We start from the raw sequence: 23,422 nt of genomic DNA, 5'->3' as shown, positions 1-23,422 counted from the left end.
GATATCAGTATGTGTAACAATAACAAATGACTTGAGATAGCTAGATAATGGATCCTCCTGTCTGACTTGCCAATTCAGAGATGTGTTCATCATCTAAAAGCAACAGAAGAATTGGGCATTGTATAATAAATTTTACTAAACTCGCTAGAAAGCTGAGAAGCAGATTTTGTGCTGTGAACCTATTTGAGCTTTTAAAGCCAGAGATAAATTATATCCACACACAAGCATTAGAGCCAAACATCTGTGAGTAATTAAAAAAATCACTGAAGAATTTGGCTGTGATTGAGAGAGGCATCTTCGACAGTATGAATAGCACTTTACAAGCCCACTGACTTGCCCATGTAAACCCTGGGACAAGAATGAGTGTCACTGGAACTGATCTAAGGGTTCAGTGAGCTAGATGGGATGGGGAACTGTTAGTTTCGGAGTTAGGAGGCTTTCTTACCAATCTAACTGCAAAGAATGGGCATTCAGATAATCTGGGAAGGCTGTGAGTGTCTGAATTCCCCTTGCTCGTAGTGGATCTATGGCATCAAAAGTCTAAGCAAGGTTCACATGCAAAGTATACCAGGAGTGTTAAATGATGGGTCTGAGGGACATTGAAATTGCTCAGCAAAGGAGCCTTTGATGTAAAGTGTCATACACATGCAAAAGTAGAAGTGCTCTCTAGGACAGGAGAAGGAGGGAAGCAGATAGTTTGTAAGGGACTGGGATATTGTCAATAGTTAAAAACAACAAATGCTGCTTATTCTGGAGGTATGCTGCTTGTTCAGGAGCTACAGTGGCCTGGCTGGTCATCCCTTGGTTTGGGTCAGTTGATGGACAACACCTCTTACCGCTTCCTGTCCTACCCCAAAGTGCTGGTCCTGAGCCCATGGCTGAATCAGAAGGGTGAGGAGAGGCAACTGCACAGCTGGCTTACTATTTAAACAATTCAAAATTATTATCTCTTTATTGGGGCACAGTAATGGGAGTGGGCAGAGCTCCCTTATGTCTTTGCTAAAATGTACATGTGTGGCTTCACCCATGTGCAAAAGCAGATTTGGGTAGATTGAGGGTTTGGTCAACACAGTAACGTGGAATTTTGAAAGGGAATTCAGCAAAATGGCTCTTGACAATTGGGACTTCAGCATGGGAGAGATTTGTCTGGAGAGGGAGGCTGAATGGGGAGCCAGCCTGTGCCTTTTGTCACTTGCCTCCCTGGATGACACCAGACCTCTTCTCTGGTACCTCACTCAGCTTGATCTACCACAGCTTGAATGAAAAGTGCTTTGACATTTTACGCTCATTACTGTGTTGTTGGCAATAAGATAGTTAAGGGTCTCCCAGGGTTTCTGTGACAAGTCCCTTGTTTGTGACACTCGATTTTTCTCCCAGTTCAATTGCAGATGGCCTAAGTGTGCAGGGTTTGTCAGCTCAAAGGCGTTCGTGTTCCAAGGGGCACTGCGGAGATACAGTTTATGATGATGGCTTATAGTTTTTAAAGCTGCCTATGTGGACCCTGTGTGTAGCAAACAACGCAGTTCCTGTCTAAAGGAGCTAAGTGGATGATTCAGAACTTGCAATAGGTACTAGTTAAACAGCCCAGCTAGAGGAGCTGCAGAGCAGGTAAGAAAGGTATCTCAGACATCGCTGGGAATGGGAGGTGGTCAGAATCCTGTAGAGCGTGGTCAGAAATGTTGCATGAGATCAGATCCTGCTGTAGTTGAATTGGCCCATTATCCTGGTACACATTGCTGCTGTCCTGCAGAGGAGGCTTATAGACGGATTTACCTCTCTTGTGCTCATCAAAAAAGCCAAGTCTTTGCTTCAGCTGCTTCCATTTTTACTCCTTTTCTGGGATTTGTGTGACATATTCTCCTTCCTTTCCCAAGCTATTGCCTAACCTAACCCATCTGTTTCTGTTTCAGGTCCCCAGGATCTACTGGGAGCTCTCAACAAGGCGTGTCCTTCTCATGGAGTTTATGGAAGGGGGACAAGTGAATGACAGGGCCTATATGGAGAGGAACGGCATCAACGTCAATGAGGTAGTTTCTCAGCTGTCTCTGAATTGGGCGTGCTGAGCAATGCAAAACTGATTCTGACCATGATGCAAAATGGAGGCTGACAGGATGGGATGGGGCAGAAGAGTAAGCACACACAAATGTGAACAGAGCAATCAATCTGAGAGGTGTCTGTTCTTGTGCACTTTGGAAAAGTACATAATCCCTTTTGAGGAACACTCTCCTGTAGGCTGCAGAGCTATGGATATCTTCAAGGAGACAGTGAAAGATGACCATACTCTTACATTAAATACACCCATGGTTTGTTCTGAGGTGGAAGTTCCTGTTATCCTAAAGGAATAACTTCAGTTTCTGTTAATTTTTATCTCGTGGACTTTGCTATTAAGAGAGATTTGAAAAGTTCTGTCTGTAGCAAAACATGGTCAGCTCCATTCATCTGGGCAAGTCAACTAGTCCAAAGTGAGAGAGTTGTTTCTTTGAGTTTATCCTATTCTTCTGCTATAGGCAGAGGTGAAATCTAGCCCACACGCTCAGATAGAAGAATGGATATTTCTCAAGGCTTGAGATAGTCAGAGGGGCCTGTTTTGATGCATTAATAGAAGGGCTCTTGAGCAGTTTGTACATTTAGATTTTGAGGTGGGCTTCCTCATAGATCTCAGGCTGTAGATCCATTTTGAGATTGAGGTAGTTAGCATAGTGTAGCTCCCTGCGATTTTCTTTGAATTTTCTCAGACTGATGGAGGTAGCAAAGTAATAGAGAAACAGCTAATTTCATTTTTTTTAACTTGCAGAAGCTTTTGCTTGTGATAGGAGCAATGTAGGGTGAAAGTTTCTGCTATTTTTTTTTATTTATTCATGCCTTTGAGAAGGTTGTTTTTGTGCTGACTTGGTGCAATATGTTCTATGCAGCAGTAAAATCACGTACTTTCCTGAGTCTGAGCTGGTCTCTAAATAATAGCTAAGAAGTATTTTTTAAAAAGTTGTCAACAGACTTCTACTACTGCAAAGTATAAGCCTCAGATAGTTCCAGCCATCTGTCAGGTAGAGGATGTTACTCAGCTCAGTGGAAGGACTGAATTTTCTTTCTTCCTTTTCCCTCCCCACCACCTGAAATTAATGATTAACTTTTACTGATTGCCAACAAAGCAAGGTAGAAAGGAGAGAATACTGAGCCTGTCAGAATCATGTGGTGGGAAAAGAGGTCTGTTATTATGGCCACAGTAAGAGGTAGGGGCAGTGTACACCCCAGACTTCTCCTGTGGCAAGGTGCAGCAGATGGGGACAAATATTGCTTAGGTTAATTACTGGCTGCTGCTGTTGTTGTCCTGGGTGAGGGGCTGCATGGCGTGGTGGGGAGATGAGCAAAAGGCAGCAGATACTGAAAGGAGCATGAGGAGGGGGTGGCAACCCAGATTTCAAAACTGTGACCTGGCATATAATATGACAGCAATCTTGGCTTTCAAGAGATGCATTAACTCCCTATAAATCACCCAAATATATTTATTTTATCAATCCCTCTATCATTTTTACTCCATTTTGTTTTATGGTGTGAAGGAAGAGGAATCTTCACTAAGCAGGATTTCTCTTTTGTGACAATGCAGCCTTGAAAAGCAAGCTGAGCCTCTCCTCTAAATGGAAAGGATCCCTGAGGTGAAAGCTCCCTTCAAACCAGGTTACTGACATTTACTTAATACCGTCTGTAGCAGGATTATCATTAAAGCTGCCCAAAAGCACATTAATCTCTCTGGATCCGTCCAAGTGCTGGATTGTAATGGCATTTAATCAGAGAAGGCTTTGATTTTAAAGACAAGTGCAAACACTGAAATATCTGCCTGTGGAACAGTTACTTATTCATGTACAAGTGTACTTGTACACTGTAGTGTAGCCGAGAAGGAACATGCAACTAGGATATTGACAGAGAAAGGGAAATCTGGAGAGGGGAGTTACCAAGAATGAGCTGGCAGGAATTTTAAGGGAAGACTAGAACCTGGCAGGGGTAAGAAGGGGGCATATGGAAACTGGGGTCTTCCTGTTTTTAAAGACAATAACATTTGCAGTCTTGGTTGGGAAGGTATATTTGGAAGAAGTGGGTAGAGCAGGGAAGAGAGAAAAATTAGACTGTCAAGGGGTTTGTAGCATACTGTATACAGGATGGTAGGAAGGGCAATAAGGCTACTTAGAGCATGGATTTTTTAAAGAGGATCCCAAGTGGCACAAATGTTCCTTTTGCATCCATTCTGATTATACCAGATTCATTTAGAGAGATCTTATTTGTATTCAAATCTTAACATTATCTTTGGTCTGCTACATGGGTTCTTTGTGTCCTTTCTTGTGAGTTCTCTGCCTGTCTCTGCAGCGGCTGCTGTATCTGCAGGCTCTAGGACCTGTGGAGCTTCCAGATGCGCTCATGGCATGTGCTGTATTGCCTCAAACTAACCAGCCAGCTCAGGTAGCCAAGGGAAGAGTCCCCATGATCAGCCTGATTTGGATTTGAGTCAAGGAAAGGAAACGATGCCACGTACTTCAGCTCACTAAGAGCCTGGTCATGAGCCATGGTTGATTCAGAAGTCAGAAAAGTGTTTTGTCCAGCTGAGAACTGAAAGCAAACAGCTAAGGTACTTAAGATGAGCTACTGTGCACAATTATTGCCATCTGTTACTCCGTCCTACTGTGGCTTTTTGCGTCTTTCTGTTACTAAATGGGTTCTGCACTGAAACGGTATTGCTTAGCTTGATAAAGAGCCCAGTATCCTCCTGTAGCTGACAGGTTTGCAACTTGAAATACGCTTTCAGTGTGGGATTTACCCTTCTGCCAGGAGCCATGAGCTGTAGCTGTGTAGCTGCTAAAATTTAAGTGGGATTTCCCAGTGTGGGATCCTTTTGTCAGCAGTGGAAACCTCTCATGTCTCAAGTATTTGTGCTTATAACACTCAAGTGTTAGATGAATCGGAGCATGGAGAACAACACTGTTTCTGGGGAAAATGGCTATTCTTTATCTTTGCACTTACTGAGTTAGTCTGGGGAGAGGTTTCTTTGCATATTCTCCTACTTTCTATCTTGTCTGAAGCTTAGTGGAATTCACAAGGCACTGATAAGCAGGAATAGTGACCTCCAGTATTTTCAGCTTTTGAACTATGCAGACCCACCTGGTAAAAGAGTTAAATTATACACAGACCTGTTTCTTACAGAAAGTAGGTACTGAACATCAATGTCAATCGATTGCTTAAGTCTCAACAAGATGCTTTACATTAAAACCAAGGAAATACAACTGCATTTAAAGCCAAGGGAGATGATCCCCATGGTCATTTTGGGTCTGACAGAGATGCAAGAAATAATAAAACCCACAATGACTAGTCTTCTCTAGCTGTGTCCTTTTGAGAATCTGTGCAAACTTGATGAGTTAGTGCCTCAGTTCCCTGGGTGGATGAGTCAGCGTATTTCTCCCCACTTACATGCCATGGAAGATGGAGCATTGAGCATGAAAATAATTTCCTGAGTCCCCAACAGAGAGTACAGGGTATGCTAGGAGTGCACTCCAGGAGTCCTAAAAACTATTCCTATGTCTTAATGACATCAAGTGTATTCAAACATCATCTTGCTGTGATGCTAGATCACTGCATAGTAATAGTACTGCCTAACAGAGCACTTTTGATCCTCACAACTGGATCACAGAGGGCAGATATGAAATCAGATCTCTTGTGTAACCACCCTAATCTACTATGGATAAGAGCCATTTCAGAGTAGAGGCAGAGAAGGCTTCAAATTGTGCCTGTTCTCCATCCACACCCTTTGCTAATTTGACACCAGTTTAATTGGGCAGAATTGCCCTAGCAGAATTAAACAAAACCTTAGACGATGGCTGTAATAACAGCAATGAAAGCAAGCAAAAACCCAATACAGTCTTCAATCCAATTAACCTTCGATTAAGGTTCCAAAATCAATGCTATTATTTTGGCCGGAGGAGGTAATATTGAGCCCTGAGAAATGAGCTGCACAACGACCTTTACTTTTAATGAGATCAATAGAAGTTAGTGTCGCCATCTCTTAAAATAATTGGCAAATATTACAGCCAAATTAAGGCCAGAGACTAGTATCTGCTCCTGATCTAAAGAGACAGTCACAGATGGAGGTTGGATGAGAAAGGATGATGCACTATCAGGCAGTTTCATCTAGGACTTATCAGGCGCAGGCAGTGAGATCATCTCTACAGGACCATGACACAGTGTTTTTTTTTCTGTGCTTTTCTTCTTCATGTCAGTTAGAAGCATGGAGCCAGAATCCCTTCAGCTTGCTTACAAGTCCAGGAAAGTAGCAGTGACTTTCCCCAGATAACCCAGGCTGGTTTGTTACGTTGCATTATATCATGCCACCCATGAGCATGATATATGTGCTTTTTACTGTAGGAGGTTTCTTCCTAACTCTTGTGTATTGGTGTTTTTAAAGATACTCACTTGTGATGAACTTTTCTAGAGTTTTGTTACTGTCACGTTGCTCTGTCAGCGGGTGTGCCGATTTGTTGAGGGGAGAGTTGCATACAGGGTGACAGGTTGTCTAGGCTTTCAAAACAGATGGCAACAACATATTGTGGCTGTGTACATATACAAGAAGAAATATATTGCTGCTGGTACCTGCACTACAGCTTGGGATCCTCTGAGTTAGGTGACAGAAATGCAGTAGGTGTACTTGTTAAATTATTTGGTACGCTGCATATTATGACTACATTAACTAGAAAAAGTGGGGATTAGTAGAGAAATTGCAAAGTAGGTAAGAAACTCATAGAGGCAATGGTGGAGAGAAATTATCATAGTAGAGTTTTGTGAGATTTGCTCTTCAAACAAATCTCATGTAACAAACTGGTGGTGACCTCAACATAAGCAAAGCTGTATCAAGGAGATTGTTGATGACACCAAGCTGGGAGGTCTGACATTGTAGAGGAGGACCAGAGTAGCAACAGCACTTGTTGGCCTTGAGGACCAAAGTGGTAGAAAGAGGTGAAAAGGGACATGGCATGTCAAGGGAAAAGTCATGTGCTTGAAAACTAATGAGGAGAGTTTCTTAAATGTACTGGGAGTTTGTCAGAGGGAACTGCCGTATTAGAATTAACTTTAGGATATTAGTCACAGGGTGTGTGTCTTTCCTGTGCAGTGCAACTGCAAAAGGCAGGTGGACTCCTAGGACACACCAGGTAAAGGAGCATCCTGTAGAAAATGGGGCATATTTCTGCTGTTTATTATGCTGAGTATTATCTGACTGGTGGACACACTGGGCTAGTAAATACTGGAGAGGAACAGAGCTAGTTAAACTCTAGGATTATGCTAGCTAAGGAAATGGTTTAAACTGAACATCATTGAAGTTAGGCTGGGATTTAGGGAAAATGTTGACCATCTAAAGCATAAATTTTTGGAACAGCTACCAAAAGTCATACTTTCTGTCTTCTATTTTTCTGGTGAACCTGGCCAGTTTGTAGAAGGACTGTATGATGCTGTACAGTAACAACCCTTAATGTCTGCACTGCATGCTTATTTTCCTCTGTATTTGTTTATAACTCACATAGAATAGCTTGTGGCATGTAACATCCTTGCCAGGTTGAGTACGTAAAAAGCAATTCATGCACTTAGGTTAGTGAACAGTTACTCCCAAGTGCGGCTGTTATACATGTATCTGTCACTCCATTGTTTGATTGTTGTCAGCAATCTATTTATTCCTCAGGTCTGTTTTTATTATTTTTTTTTTTTCAAAATGAAAACATTGGGCTGAAAATGTGTGGTTTGCCTGACACAGTGTCATGGTCATGTCACATAATTTGGCAATGGCAGGTTGGTATTTGCATTGACTGGTAAGGCCACAGGCTCCCTTGGTGACTGTAGTCATCATGTTCTGCTGCAGCACAGACAGGCAAATTTAACTTTTAGGCAATAAAACACATTCTGGCAATAGGCAGGGACATGCCTCTGGCCATATCTAGAGCCTGATGTCATCCTGATATATCAAGCTATGCTCTGCTTGCTGATCAGCATAGTTTTTGTTCTTATGCGTTATGCCCAAATTATGCCTTTCATAATTACACCTGCTTTTGCCCGGTTGTATTTCTTGTAGCACTTACAGAACTACAGGTGCTTCTGATTCCTTGCTATTCAAACTCTTAGCTGGTAGACTGTTCATCCTCTTCCATTCCTTAGCCAACTTTGGAATCTTCAGCTCTTTTAATCTTTTTCCCAAGTAAATGCCTCCTGCATCCTGCTCATTTATTTGCTTTCTCTGAACTCCCTCTGTGTAGTCTACATCTCTTGAGTTAATGAGGTGTTTGGAAGTGAATGCAGAATTCCAAGACTGTTATTACAAGATTATTATTTTTTACAGTGTACAGCAGAACAATGCTGAGGGACACTGGTAATGATAAAGACCTTGTTTTGTTGGATGGTAAACAGGGAAAGGATTGATGACCTCTCTGTGTCATAACGAAAAGACTGTGTGTTAACTGTGGTCTTTGCTTCTGTAAATTATTGCAACCTTTCTTCTAATTTGTGATGCACCTTCACCCTGAGGTCTCGCATAGCCTAAATGCATGTTGAATTCCTCCCTTCTCCTGAGCAGAGGTTTTCAGAAGTCTGTTTTCTTATTTCTCCTAGCCATGTTCTTCCAGAGTGAATTCTGTAGATATTATTTATCCAGTGGCCTTCTCAATAAGGGTGGAATAAAGGCCTGAAGTGACAAGGCACAGTACTGAAGAATTAATGTATATAAAGGTTTCATGTTTTTTTCCTAAACTTTTTTCAAGAAATGTGAACCTCCCTTTGTCTGAATTATAATGATAGGTTGCTACTCACATACTACACTTTAAGACCTAGAGTGTAAAGCTTCCTATTTTGTTTAGAATTTGACAGTATTGTTTCTTTCTATCTTAATTTATTTTTAAATTTCTGTCTTTCTATCTTATTTTAGAGGTATGGCAACAGACAAAATTATGTGAAAATACTTTAGTGTGCACCACAGCTCCATGGTAAATTTCTTCCAAATGTGAAGATTGTTTATATGCTTGAATCATAAATCCCTGTAACATATCTTCTCTGTGCTAATGAAATAGTATAGAATATATTAATATATCTTAAAGAAGTAATAAAGTTTAGTTGAAGATACTGGAGATACTCAAGGTTGCATGTTGGGGAATAGGTAAATGTAAGTACAGGAGGGAAGAGAGAGAGGATGGGAATCTTGCAGTGAACATTGTCTTCTACTCATGACCCAGCCTGTGAGTCTGAACAGGGCTATAGCCCCTCTGTTTCCATAGGAGGATGGGAAGATGGATCTCAGGCTGCTTTTGTGTTGCATTAGGGCTGCAGGAGGCTATGATCATAGATCCATTTAGTCACCTTTCTGCTGATGGTGACTCAGGAGGGACGACCTTCTCTGCATCTGGAGCCATATCATAAGATGCTGTTAATGACGGTGGCATGGATAACCTGGTGAGAGGCATTTTTGTAGGATCCTAGGATACTTGGGTTTGGAAGTGAACTTCAGGAATGCTTCTGTCAAATCTCCTTCTAAGGCAGGGTCAGTTGTAAGGTCAGACCAGCTTACTCAGGGTGTTAGCCAGTCAGGTCTGTAAAACCTCTAAGGATGGAGATTGCACAACCCCTTCAGCCATGGCCAGTCAATAGGTTTGCAGAACTGTCAGCCCTTGTCTGGACTTGTGTTAAATTGGTGTGAGGCATCATGTTGGGCCGTAGGTTGTCCCCAAGTCCTCATCCTCAATAATTCTGTGCATTTCCGTGCCCTTGGAGGACAAGCAGCTGAGACAGCGAGGGCCAAGTGTGTTAGCCCAGAGTGTGCACCGGCGTCAGGGTTGATGCTGTGATCAGTCATAATGTCTCAGTCCATTCCTTCTGGTGCATGGGTCCCTGGGAGACTTTGTGAATGAGTGACGTGATGGGCTTAAAACAGACTGTTAGGCATGTCCTTGGACTGTTAGCAAGGGCTGCTCAGCACTTAAATGAGATCACAGCACCTGGTACTTTGGTCCTATCTAATTTTAGAGCTTGCCCATCAAGGAGACTTATCAGGGTCACTTCACAGCTCTGGTGATCTCTGCTGGTGATTCAGAAGGGAAACATCACTCCCCTTAGTCAGTACTTAAAATAACACCTGCATGGCGTTCAGGAAGCTGCACTACAGGAGATCACAGGGCTGTGCTCTTCTGTCTGTGTGGGTGATTCATCATGGGGCGGGCCAGCATTCACCTGATTCAGCAGTGGTTCCAGGTCCCACTTGAGGGACAGAAGGTTGTTTCACCTGATCCTACCACTGTCCCTGTTGGTGTGCTGCAGGAAGAGTTCTTGTTCTTTTTCATTTGTAGTTACTCGGCCACTATTCGTAGTGAATGCTCTTGTCAGAGGTGGCCACATTTCAGAGATGTGTAAAGCAAGCCCTTTCTTGTCTGTATGGTTTTCTGCAGGATGAGCTGTCATTACTATGCCTGTTAGCTCTTCTACCACCTCTGCTTATGGGGACAGCTGCCAGTTTGCTGCCTACAGAGTGTGTCTGGAGATATGCTTGGAATAATTATAACGACTGTCTTTTAATTGCTTGTTCAGCACTCTGCTGTGTAGCACTGTGCCTCTCTGGGATGTCAGGGAGGGCTGGTGGTGGGATGGCAGGGCAAGGTTGCTGTGTTAGTGCAGGGCATGCGATTGATCCCGTGCCCTGGGGATGTTTGCTTTCTCCTAGGAGGTTTTTAACTTTAATAACATCTTTTGATGATAAAGAGCAATAGTATGGAGGTACACAGCAGTGACTGGATGTTTTAAACAGCTTTTCTGTGCTTCTTCACACACACTGCATATCAGATTAGCATTGGTCTGAGGAAAGGAAGAGGGAAAGTGGGGGACAGTGTGATGGAGGGAGGGACGAGGGAACCCATGTTCATTCTGGTGGGCAGACTGACTGGCTGAGTCTCCACCTGCCCCTTCTCCAACGTGTCCTGTTGCCATCCATGGATGGAAACACTTGAGTCTTCTCCAAGCAGTCTCGCTCACCCCAGCAGCAACCATGCTGCTGTGAACACGTCTGCCAATATTTGCTGTCCCACTTTCCTCCTCATTACCAGAAACCCCAGTCCTGCCTACTATCTCTGTTTTATGCTAGACAAGTGTCTTTAAATAACCTGTGATCCCACAAACACCTTTATGGTGCTCCCTGCATGGATCCTTCCCTGAATGCCCTGAACTGCCCTGCTACCTCTAGATTCCAGCAGCCACCCTGTGCCTCCATCAGTGTGAGGAGCTGCAGGAGATCTGCATGGGGATATCAGCATGTGCTGACCCTTGCTTCATGGATTGTCACACACAGGCTGCCTCCCTTCCCCAGCAGCCACCCTACTGTGGGTGGCAGTGTGTGACCATCTCTTGTCTCCTCACAGATCTCTCGCAACCTGGGGAAGCTCTACAGTGAAATGATCTTTGTGAATGGCTTTGTGCACTGTGACCCACATCCAGGCAACGTGCTAGTGAAGAAGTGCCCGGCCTCTGGCAAGGCTCACATTATCCTCCTGGATCATGGGCTCTACCAGGTATGTAGGTCTGAGGGGCTTCCAGGGCCTTGTGAGGCTGCCTTTGGACATCAGGCTGCAGCCTTGTCCCTCTAAGCATGTACAAATACATTTTTCCTATTACTTCCATAACCCTCCGATGATATTTTTTGACTCTGAAATGGAGGATAGAGCACAGGTAAGGGGTGCAAGACTTTTCCCCCTGTTTCCTGTCCTCTGTGGGCTTCTGGGGACCATGTCTCTCTTCTCAGGTGCTGAGCGAGTCATTCCGCATGGACTACTGCCGCCTTTGGCAGGCCCTCATCAAGGCTGATATGAAGAGAGTGCAGAAGTACAGCCGGCGGCTTGGGGCAGGGGATTTGTATCCTCTCTTTGCCTGCATGCTGACTGCCAGATCTTGGGAATCTGTCAACAGAGGTATTGACCAGTCACCAGTCTCTGCCAGCGAGGTAGGTGTTGTGTGTCCCTCCCTAACGTGTGCTCTTCCTTCTCTTCAGTACCTTTTATTGTTGAAATCACTTGCACCACTGATAGTACAGCAGTGCTGGGCAACCCCTGGCAGCACTGTAGCAATTTCTGCATTGATAACTGAGCTAGAAAAAGCCAGGACTCCTGCAATGTGTTTTATAGTAGCTGAATTTAATTTTCCAGAATCACTTGTCATGGACTGCTTAAATTTTGTATAATATTTTATTACCTCAGTGTTCACTGTTTCTGGCTGGGGAAACATTTGTAGATTGTCCTTTTCTTAAAAAAATGTTGAGTGCAGCTGTGCAGGAAACCATCAAGGAGGCTAGGATAAGGAGACAAAGGTTTAGAGGGGAGACATGAGAAGGATAATGCATTATTCACTATTCATGTAAATTACTATCAGCACTGATATAAACTCCTAAAAACCCCTGGAAATTACCTCCCAATCAAAAACCCTATTAACTTGGAGTCAAGGTTGCTTAACTGCAGATCCTGTCAACTCAATCACTAGAAATCTGGGAAATTGCCACTTACATTCTCCACCCTTTCATATCCACACGTGCTGGGATCCTTCTCATGCCTCCTTGCACACCTGATGCACACAATACCGCACCTTAAGAACAGCAGCAGCCCTGCCAACTGTGGTGTTTCTAGAGAAGAAAATAAAGTGGTGTGATTCAGCCAATAGACAAGTGTCTGTAACTAGAGGTATGTTGTATCCTATGGTTTGCTTTTATCTGCACACATCTGTAGTAGAGAGGATGAAATTCATTTAAGCAGCGTTATAATATTGTCCTATGAAATTCTCTTCTAAAAGTTCCTTCATTTTGATTGATGTGGCAGAATTTGCTGTACTGGCTTGCCATTATCCATAGCAATGAGTAGGTCAGATACCTTGGGTAATGGACCCCCTCCCAATTATCTGAGTTAATTTTCTGCACATCAGAAATAATACAATGGCTATCTAATAGATCTGTGCTTCATCTGGTGAGTTCTGGAACTGGTAGCTCCAGAAGAAAATTCAGAGGTGCCAAAGCAAATTGACTCCAATACTACAAGGCCAGTGTTGAATCTGAGTTAGTGAGCAATGTTTATTCCCAGCTTGCTTGTGAAGGTTACACCAGAGGTGTAGCTGCAGCTACCTGGTACCCTGTATGTGCTAATGAACTTTGTCATTGAATTGAATTGTGTGTATGGAACCAGCTCTCTTGTCTTTGCCTACATGACACAATTAATGCTGAAACTAGATAATCCTGCAGCAGATAATGGGGAGCTGAGCAGATTTGCTGTGGCATTAGGAAATGAGCTGCTGCTTGCCCTTACTTTAGAGGTGAATTTGAAAGATTTTATCAGCAGCAAGAGCTGAGTGCTGTGCAGGCAGGTACCATCAGTGCAGAGCTCCAGGGTGTGTGCCTGAGGATGTATAAACATGACAGCAGCCTGTGAGACAAGGAAGCAACCTTCCTGAAACAAAATCTTATCTGTAGTGCTGTACTCAGTCTGGGACACGGAATCTCAAAAAAGGTTTGATGAAATGGGTAAGTCCGGTAGGAATCTACAAGGACTAGTGGCCAAGCAGATGCAACCCATGAGGTAAGTCTGAGCAAGTTAGGTGAGAAAAAAATCTAGAAAAGGCAGGTCAGGAAGAGTTGTGGAAGTGATTTTCGAGTTTCTTAAAGAGTGCTGAAAGCAGGACAAGTAGTCGTGAGTTTAAATTCAGCTAAACATGAGAAAAGCCAGGTCTAGTGGCAAAGGGGTGAAATGCCAGTGCAGATGGTCTGGGGAGGTTTTGATTCATGTTACTAGAGAGTTTTAAGTGCAGGCTGGGCAAATGTAAGAGGATTGCTATAGGTATAGTTGTTCCTGCCTTAAGCCGGGGCCAGGCAGCTGATTGCTCAGGGTGGCTGCTAGCCTCATCTCATCTAAATTTATGATGTCTTATGCTGCATCCTGCCTCAGCAGCTGCAGCCAAGGGGCTTTTCTCAGGTCCTGTGGCATAGCTTATTTCTTCCTCTGCACACAGGCTTTGCCCTTGACAGAAGATGACAGTTCTGATGACAGATCATGTGGTTGTTTTGTGATGTGGACAAGCAGCTGGAGCTAAAAATAAAAAGAAATAGAAAAGAAAACCTATGTCTGGAAAATAGTGTAGGCTCTGCAATGATGCTGGCTGGGAAAAGGGATAAGAGATAATCAGGGAGGAATTTTCTGCCAACAAATAATGGAACAGAACATTTAGAAGAGCTAAGCATCTTCTTGCTGAAGCCTTGTGTATATCTGGTCCGTGATGGAGGCAGGAAGACACAAAGATTTGTTTGTCAGCAGCAAAGCAACCATGGTGGTGTATGAGCTGTGTACATCTCTGACCATTATGACCTGCACACTCAGTTTGTGCAGGTCTGTTCCTCTGTAATAAGTTTGAAGTTCACAAAGAGTGAGTGTGAGTGTATCATGTAATACAGGCCATCCCTCATTCCAGAGAGAAGGCTGTAGAGCCCCCTTCCTGTAAGAAGTTATTTATTGCCCTCCTGCATGTATCCTTCTGGATTTTTTAGATTTCAGATGTTCCAGGGATGTGTCTTTGGATTTCATGTCATGATTTATGTCACGGCCTCTGTCGGAAGAGGTAGGGACATGGTATGCATGTAGGATCAGCTCCCAGCTACACTGTGCTACATTTACTGGGATGGTGAGGGGACTCTCAGATGTAAAAGCAGGAGGAAGAGGCGTGACTGACTGTCTTGCATGCTCTGGTGGCTGTATTTGGAGAGGAGCTCATCTTAAGTGGCTCAGGCTGTAGCCCCTAAGTTATCACTATGTTCTTACAGTAGGCAATGTGTTTGTTGGAATCTGGAGAACCAGAGAAAATGAAAGATTGCCTTGGACCTGCACTGTTTCCTTAATTATCTGCTACTGGCTGCTGTCATACAGGATATAGAACTAGATCTGACAGATGACATTTTGATGATTTTTGATCTTTTGGGTTAACGTGATGCTTAAGTGCATAATTCTCACCTCTCCTGAATTGTGTTGAGGACAGAGGACTAAACTACGCCTTGGAAATGACTCCATCAGTATAGCATAGAGTCATCAACTGCGTGGGGCAGCAAAGAACAAGCAGCCTGGTTGTCTTTGCTGCATGCTTTCACCTTCCTGAGCAATTCTACTACCTGCAACTCTGCCAGTTTTGGGGCTGGTGAGGTGAGAAGTCTCCAAGGGCAGTAATGAGATCTGGTTGCTGCAGGCTGTCTAGGACCAGGAACCAAGATAGCAGTGAATGGCTGTTCTCCTGAGAGGCCATTAATGCTGCCAGTGAGGGGATAGGTCCTTATCTCACCGAGGGGCAGATGGGATATGGCGGGATTGATCTGTGCTGTGGGTGCTGCGCCCAGTGTCTGCAGGAAAGCAGGACTGAGCTCTGTAGCTTCTGGCCTAGTGTCATGGCCTGTTAAAACACTGTCTCTCCCTGGCAAATCTCAACTGCATCTGACCTGGATTTCCCATGTACTCTCACCTTCTCTCTCCTTTCTCCCTGACATGACCTGGCTGGCCACAGGACATGGAGATCCGGTCCAACGCTGCTGCTTACTTGCCCCAGATCACCCAGCTCCTCAACAATGTTCCCCGCCAGATGCTCCTTCTGCTGAAGACCAATGACTTATTAAGGGGGATTGAGTCAGCCCTGCACACACGGGCCAGTGCCAGCTCCTTCCTCAACATGTCTCGCTGCTGCATCAGAGCTGTTTCCATGTGAGTCTCTTATCCAGGCATCAGAGGCCAGACAGGGAGTAGCAGGATCTGACTGTCCCTGTGGTCTGGGAGATGAGGGAGATCCCAGGTACAGCAGGCCTGTCAGGGTCCAGTCCCATTGCAGCTGAGCAAGGCAAGCAGGACAGACCCTGAGATGGTGGTCCGATCCAGTCAAAAGTCCACATGATGAGGCAGCACCCTAGTGTTGGGGCAGGTCTAAGAATAAACCAGAAAGTCAGTCTGTAGATTATGTTGGCAGTTGTCAAGCAGGGCTGAGGTCAAGCAAAGAGGTCAGTATGTGAGTTGAGGTCCAGGCCATGGGGCTTCACAGCAGGGCATGAACTGAGGGCAATTACTCCTCCAGTGTAGCTCAGGCAGGAACCGAAGGTGCAGGTCTGAGATTAACTGAGGTTCATGGGCCTATGAGCAGAGTGTTGGGGGTGGTTCCAGGCTAGTCAGGGCCATTAGGGCTTATTAGGGCCCATCTCAGGGGGCCTGACAAGGCTCTGACTTAATCTCTTGACCTATTACTGTTAGCTGTGGATCTCTTTCCCTCATTGTGGTCCTATCCCTCCTCAGTTATACATCTCAGCCTCTGCTGTTCTTACATCCATCAGCCTCTCCAGAGGACAAACCTGTCATCCTGGGACTGGGGACGGGGATAGAGTTGGAGGCCTTAGGTTAAGGGTTTAGGATTTGTCCCCCCAGAGGAGGGGAAGGAGATTCTTGCCCATTACAAACATTACCGCTGGGCAGTATTTGTGAGTAGCACAGATCTGAAATTCACGGCAGCCTGATTGAGGGGACTGGTCTGACTGAAGATCAGGCTGATGCTTAAAAGCCAGGAACAGGAGTTGTGGAAGTGATTTCTTTCTGTGAGTCAATGCACTTCTGCCTCAGATTTGTCCTCCTTTGTAGATGAAATAACAGTTATTTCTTGGGCTGATGAGGGACCTATGAATCCCAATTAGCCCCTGCTAAAGAAAGGTGGAGAAATACTTTTCCTGGAATCTGCGTGTCAGGATTGCTGGACTCTTACAAGTGTGCTATCAGGAAAGGCAATAAAAGTTGTGCACCTGTTCCTGTGAGCTGAAGTGAAGCTGGGTATAGAAGCAGAGGAATGCCATAACCCAGGATCACTACACACAGTGGGAAGAGAACTGAGTTCTCAAGGGAGCAGGCTGTCTCTTCTGCCAGATTCACTCCAAGAAAGGTGGTCCCCAGCTCCTCAGAAGCACTGCTTAGAGAAAATCCCTGCTTCCTGGGGAATCTCCAGATGGAGGATAGTGCCCACCCCTCGGGAGGGTCAGTTGTGCAGAAGATGTAGGACAGGCCTCTTTCCTCCTGGGCTGTTTCCTGTGGGATCTAATGCAGCTGTTTCTCTCATTCTAGGTACCAGAGGAGCAAGAGTCACTCGCTTTACAGGAGGGCCCAGATCTCACTCACAGAAGCCCTAAGCCTGTGGCAGATCAACTTATATGAACTCTTTCTGTGGCTGAAGGGGTCCCAGCTGGGGAACTGGGTCATTGCTCTCCTGAGACGGATGCACCATTTCACATACTGACATGAACTGGTGGGAGAGGCCCGGGTGCTCCCTCCCTCCCTTCTGCTCTCCATGGCACGTTTGCCTTTCTGACTATTTCTGTCTATTTTTGGGTCTTACTCCAAATTACACACTGCACTGTCCTTTTCTTTTACAGCATTAGCTTCCTCTGTGGCACAGAGAGGTTGAATTGGTACCAGAGCCCTACTGTTTTGTGGTTTCAGAAAAGTAGGTGCATGATACCTTGTGCCAGGAAAGACAGGAAAGGATACCTTCTTTACTCATTTGTGCAGGTTAAGTTCCACTCAGATTCTAGTGGGATTGTGCTGGAAGCAAATGCCTCTTTGACTCTTTCTGAAACAATCTTAGAGAATTTAAGAGAATCCTAGCCCTGCCTAGAATGCCCCAAAACATTTCTCAGACCCTCAGAGAGAGGTGGTAAGTCCCTTTAAAATGCAATAGGATTTATATTAGTTTGTGCAGTCTCCTTAGTCTGATTTCTGTTCAGGTGTGCAGAAGGTTTCTCAGAAGAGTGAGACCTTGTGGAGACCTGTCACTAGGGTTTTCTCTTCCAGCACCAGGGAAAGAGGACTCAAATGGTGAGAGTGTGGTGGACTGGGAGTCCAACTTCCTAAGGTTCATCTCTAGTCCTGTCAGCAAGTGCCTCTATTTTTGGACTTCTCCTGGACTGTTTCCTTGCAGGTGAAACTGCGGGAAGAGGATAGTGATCTTGCCCCTCCTCTGAAATTCAAGGAAGAACTGAGAACAGGGAAGACAGTAGGAATGACGACTCTGGGCTCTGAAACTGCTGGTAATGTATGTGTACTGTGCAATACTTCCACAAAACAAAATAAATGTGTTGTATCAAAGACCTTTGGGGGAGGGATGCTCGTCTGTGCAATAGTTATGTTGGGCCTCTAACCTAAGTCCTGTTTCCATTTCTCCACAAGGGACTGATTCCAGCCAGTGCTGGCAATTCCTTGTAATCAAAATGTCCACTTGGTCTTTTCTCTATCCAAAAAGTTTATACCACATCTGAGTCCTCTGGTACTGCATCAGGTGTGTGTTGGGATGGGATGGAGGAGGAGGAGGCATCTTTCTGGTGGGAGGACACCTCACGCCCTTCTGCTCAGATCCACGCTGAGCCTGCCTCCTCCCTGCCTGTGGGAGTGCACTGCAGCACATCTGTGAGATGTCACCAGCCTCATGCCACAGTGAGCATTTCACCTCATCAGTGCTTGTGATGTTTTACTGCTCTGGCCTCAGACAAAAACCTGTCATTTGCTCGGTGGTGGACGTGACAGGTCTGATGGCTTTGACTCTGCAGTTGTGGGATAGCTACCAGAAGGTCCCACCTAGAGGCCTGCTTTATGTGAAGCATATTTGAGATACTGGAAGACATATCTGGTGCTTGTAAGAATTCCTTTGGCTAGGAAGGGTGGATGGAGGTGACTGCCCACATCATCTCAGCTTTTCTCATAAACTGTCTCGGTGAAAGGGGACATGAAAGACAGGATGGGAATGTCCGTCTACTGTCAGAAAGCTTGTTAAGCTGAGGGTTACCAGGCACCAAACTGTGCCTGAGAGCAAGCCATAAGAAGGCCATTTACTCTCCCTGTTTCCATACAATTTCCCAACTTGCACAGGTGTGAGACCCTACCTTGAAGTGAATTCATTTGCTTGGGAAGGGAAGCAGGGGACAGGGTGTGTGTGTGTATGTGAATCCCTGGTGAATCAATCATCTTGCTGGGAAAGGGAAGGAATGTCATCCAGAAAAGGTGCCTGGCTGCTGGTGGGCTTGCAGGGACAAATGGTGGCTTGGGGACTGCAGATGTGCAGACAGTGGCTGTGTCCATTCACAAGCATGTTGGCAGAACTGGCTGGCTTGGGACTGCCAGGAAGTGGTGTGTGATTGGCAGAGTTCTGGACAGGGTATTACTGAATGTGGGTTTTAGGTCTCTTTGTGTAGTCAATCACCTGATCCTGGCATGAGCCCTTCCTACTTTGGGGGCAGCAGCAGGAGTGATGTGCTCTCTGATCTTTTCTAAGAGCAAAAAAGAAACCCTGGTTAAGGCTGAATGTCCTTGCAGAGCTTGTCCCCAACCCATGCAATGACAGGTCAGAGATTCCCTTGACTTCTGGTTCGTATGATGGCATCTGGGAATGGAGTGGTGGCAATTGCAGGATGAGACTCCTGTGTTGACAAAGAGTCACTGTGGCCTTGGAATACTGGTGCTGCAGCCTGTCTGTACATGACTAACTCTCCTCATGTGAGCAGTCTGGCTGAATCAGTGTCTTGCTCAGGCACTTACTGCTGGTGGGCTGGCCAGCATGGATGGACCTGACTTGTTCTCATCAAGTAGAGCTCCTCTCAGAAAGTTGGCCTGGTGTGCCTTGTTAAAGTCCCAGAGACCCTCTAGTAATGGTCACCAACTGCACATCCTCATCTTGTAGCTGCTTCTGCAGATGCCTTTGCCTCTTCATGGCTGGATATACTGACCAGAGCACTGTTTGTGTTTCTCATCTGTGAGTGAAAGCTCATCCCTCATTTAGGCCCTCATTTCTAGAGGTTCCCACATTGTGGAGGGGCTCCCCGTAGCTGTCATTTGCATTGGCTGTCAAGCTCACAGTATGTTCTCAGCCATGCGTGTTTTTTCACTCCTTCAAAATCCCACCACATGACGGCTAGTTCTGCTACCTGAGGAAGGTCCTGACTCTGAAAGTGGCGGGGAACCAGCAGCCTCTCAGATTGGTTTCTGGGGGTGTGCAGCAGTCAGAGAACAGGGAATATTTGGCAGAGATTTGTCTATTGTCATTAGTCTCTGTTGGGAGGCTGTGTTGCAGTGTTAGCAGAGGAACTCCTCCATCAGTTGTCCTCAGCTCTCACCCTTCCCACAGTCAATCAATGAAGGATTGTCTTAAGAAAGAACAAACAAACACATGGAGTTTGACCCTGTAACATTCCTGCCTTGTCTTTTTGCTGAAAGCTCTCAAAGGTGAAGGTGTTAACAGGATTTTGAAAAGACACTTTCTCATCCCAATTTGCAGTTGTCAAACATAGGTAACCTGGATCAGGTCTGTTCACTTGGCCTCTCCTTCCAACCTGCATTTATTGGTGTTTGCACTACCAGCAAATACAGCTTCTGCTGCTTTGCTTCCAGGCAGCACATGGGCTGCTGTCTGCCCAGCTTCAGCTGTGAGTGGGCTGAAGTCTGGTGCAGACAAACTGCTAAGAGGGCCTTGCAGCCCACTCAGGACTTTGTTAATCCTGAGTCTTTCTCAGGCGTAACATGAGGGTTAGAGCTGTGGCCAGAGGTGCAAAACTGATGGGCATCTTTCAGCTCCTGTAATAAGAAGTACTTTGTTGTAGCCTTTTGGCATCACCAGTCCTTATGCTCTCAGTGCTCTCAGATGTGTTGGGAAACTAGTGGACATTTCATCTAGCATTTATATGTACCATCATTACATCCTCTGGAGGTGGAAAGTGGGGCAGTCAGGGAAAATGAAGTTGCTGTGCAAAACTTCAAGAATCTTGGGTATGAAGTGAACATGCTTTTGCACATCCATCTGAAGAAAAGCCAAAGAGAGCATTAGTCCAGACTGAACAGTATAGCCTTTGCCTAGCCCATGTAGTGAACGCTAATGATGACAAGTGGGTGGCATTTAGATTTGCAGGTCAAGGCTGCATGGTGCTGTCTACCATCTTGCACCTCTGTGTCCCCTTGTACTAATCCCTCTGCCCACATACTCTGCATCCAGAGGGGTATGGGCAGCCTGTTGGGTCCTGGGGCATGCAAGAAGCTGTCATCCCCACAGTGGGCTGTGCCAAGATGCCCAGCATTCAGATGGGAGCAGAGCGGGATGCCTGGAGTGATGCAGCCCTCAGGGCAGTCAGTGCCTAATTCCTTTCATCCCCTGACAAATGAATGGCTAGAAAGAGGGGATGGATGTTTCTTCCTCCTTGGCTTCCCTCTAGAAGTGAGAGGCTGGGGTCAGCTTCTGCCCCTGCGACCTGAGCTCTGTCTGTGCCCATGTTACCCAGGGTTTGTGATTGTCTGGGTGATGGCAAGAAGTCTGTATTGCAGCTTTCAAATGGCCCAGAGCAAACAAACAGCACTGAGATAAGAGGGGTGCAGGCTGGGGCCATGCACTGTATTGGGGGGGGGCAATTTGCTGGTGCTGCTGAGCTGAAAGGTAGGAGGAATGCTTCAGAGGTTTCCAGTCTTCAGGATAAATCCACATCTGGTTGGGGCTGCTGATTCTCAATTAACTTGGATAGATGTGCCCTAAGGTGAAGCAGGGTGTGTAGAGAAGAAGCAGGTGGAGTCTTTGGGTTTGCTCATGACTTCCTTCTTGGTGTCCTTCAGAAAGCAGCAGAACGGCTTCTCTCTGCACCAAAAAGCCATCTCCTGCCTGCAGGCTAAGGTGAAGGTTGTTTGCTTTAGGAATGCAGTAGCACCCAAGGAATCTTGCTTTCCCCTGCTGCCCCTGCTTTGGGCTCTTAAGCCACATAACTACAGCTTCGCCCTTTGGGCAAGGTCTCAAGCAGTGCTGTGGACCAGGACCTCCAAAGTTTCCTAGAGGCCACCCTGGGCAGGGAGGTGCCAGCAGCTGTTACCTCCAGGGGCAAGCTGCTGCCACCACTCCATGTTCACTGCCTCCTGCCATGTTGTTTGGAGAGAGCCTGCAAGACCCAAAGGCTTTCTCTTTCTTCCCCTTGGCAGTCCTCAGTTTTGCCCATTAGAGGATGATTGCCGTTCTGCCCCTGTTGATGTGAGAGGACTTGGCCTCAGCATCTTTGCTGCAACGTGGCAGTGGCCAGTGGCTAGCACAGTGTTAGCACTCCAGCCAGGCAGCAAACTGCTCTTCACAGAGCAGTGGGAGGATGCATGTGATTCTGAATGTTTGCAGCACTTAATTTTGCTAGTAAGTCCTGGGAGTTTGGAGATGGGAGGGAATGTGAGGAAGGAGAAGGGAAAGGGAAGGAAAGGAAAGGGAAAGGGAAGGGCTGGCCCTCTATCAGCCCCACTGAGGTGCCTGCAGGTTGTGGGTCATCCTCCTTTCTTCAGCATCTGCTCAGGTGTTGGTCAGGACTGTAAAAGAGTTGGACAGTAAGAGGCTGAGATTTAATTAATTATCTGCTTAAGAAAAAATTACTCTTTCCAAGAATCATACAGGTGATGGTGACATCACCTCACATGTTACTCTATGAGGTATCACCAGAACTAGGAAAACCTACTAGTGGACTAGCAGCCCTGCAGCAAGGGGTTATGGGGGACCTCAGGTAAACATAATAGTGGAAATCATGTCCAAGGCTACCTGTTCTCCTCCTCTGCTTGGTGCTACTGAGTCCACACCTGAAACTATGTCCTGTTTTGGTTCTCTTGGTTGAAGATGGATGTTGGAAAACTGTATTGGGTCTGGTGGAGGACACATGACATGGTCAGGACCTTTTCCAATAGCCTGTAAGGGAGATGGACTTGTTTAGTCCTGCAGGGAAGAAATAAAGGGATGACTTCATAATGGCTGGAGACTCTAAAAGGGGATTAGAGCCAATCTCCTTCTGGCAGTACCACATGAGTAAACAAGGGCTGATGGCCACAAGTCAGAGTTTGCAAAGTTAGGAATGAACTTCACCCAGAGGGGGGTGCAGAGCTGGACATGTCATCCAGAAAGGGTCTCCATCCTGGCTGGCCAGCAGAGTGGCTCAGCTGGTCTGCTGGCAGGTCTCCTTCAGATCAGGTGAGGAGTCATACACCCAGTGGCCCCTCCCAGCCAGCCTATTGGTGAAGCCATACAGCCATGGCATGAAGCAGGCAGGGAGCTGGCTTACAGCACCATTGAGTCAGTGCTGTGGGGTGATGTTGGATCTGGGTTTCAGCTTTCCCGGCTCTCCTTCTGCGTGACTGTCTGTGCTCACCCGTGAGATAACATCTCTGACCAGGTCTTGTCTTTGCTTTGAAGTCTAGGCCAAGGCTTACCAACTGTTTTTGTTTGGTTCAGTTGTGAGCTGGGTGTGAGCCTTCCTGTGCTGGCAGATGCCAGCCTGGGTAGCTTGCCTTGCAGTTTTTATCATCCAGCTGCCTCTTGTGTCCCTCTTTCTTGGGCAAAA

At 45.8% G+C, this 23,422-nt stretch overlaps 1 protein-coding gene across 9 annotated transcripts in view; it reads left to right on the top strand.

Moving 5' to 3' along the window:
* Window positions 1–18,182, top strand: part of ADCK1 (aarF domain containing kinase 1) — a 74,936-nt gene extending 56,754 nt beyond the window's left edge. For all 9 annotated transcript variants that reach the window (XM_040067158.2, XM_040067159.2, XM_040067157.2 and 6 more), the window contains 5 exons: window positions 1,911–2,027; window positions 11,418–11,567; window positions 11,798–11,995; window positions 15,574–15,767; window positions 17,160–18,182. In XM_040067158.2, the coding sequence (XP_039923092.1) occupies window positions 1,911–2,027; window positions 11,418–11,567; window positions 11,798–11,995; window positions 15,574–15,767; window positions 17,160–17,331 (831 nt within the window). In that variant the 3' untranslated portion in view covers window positions 17,332–18,182. The remainder of the gene's footprint in view (window positions 1–1,910; window positions 2,028–11,417; window positions 11,568–11,797; window positions 11,996–15,573; window positions 15,768–17,159) is intronic.
* The last annotated feature ends 5,240 nt before the right edge of the window (window positions 18,183–23,422 follow it).

The sequence above is a fragment of the Hirundo rustica genome, chromosome 6, assembly GCF_015227805.2.
Source record: "Hirundo rustica isolate bHirRus1 chromosome 6, bHirRus1.pri.v3, whole genome shotgun sequence".
Classification (NCBI taxonomy): domain Eukaryota; kingdom Metazoa; phylum Chordata; class Aves; order Passeriformes; family Hirundinidae; genus Hirundo; species Hirundo rustica.
Note: the sequence above shows the minus strand (reverse complement) of the source record. Positions and strands in the feature narration are given on the sequence as shown.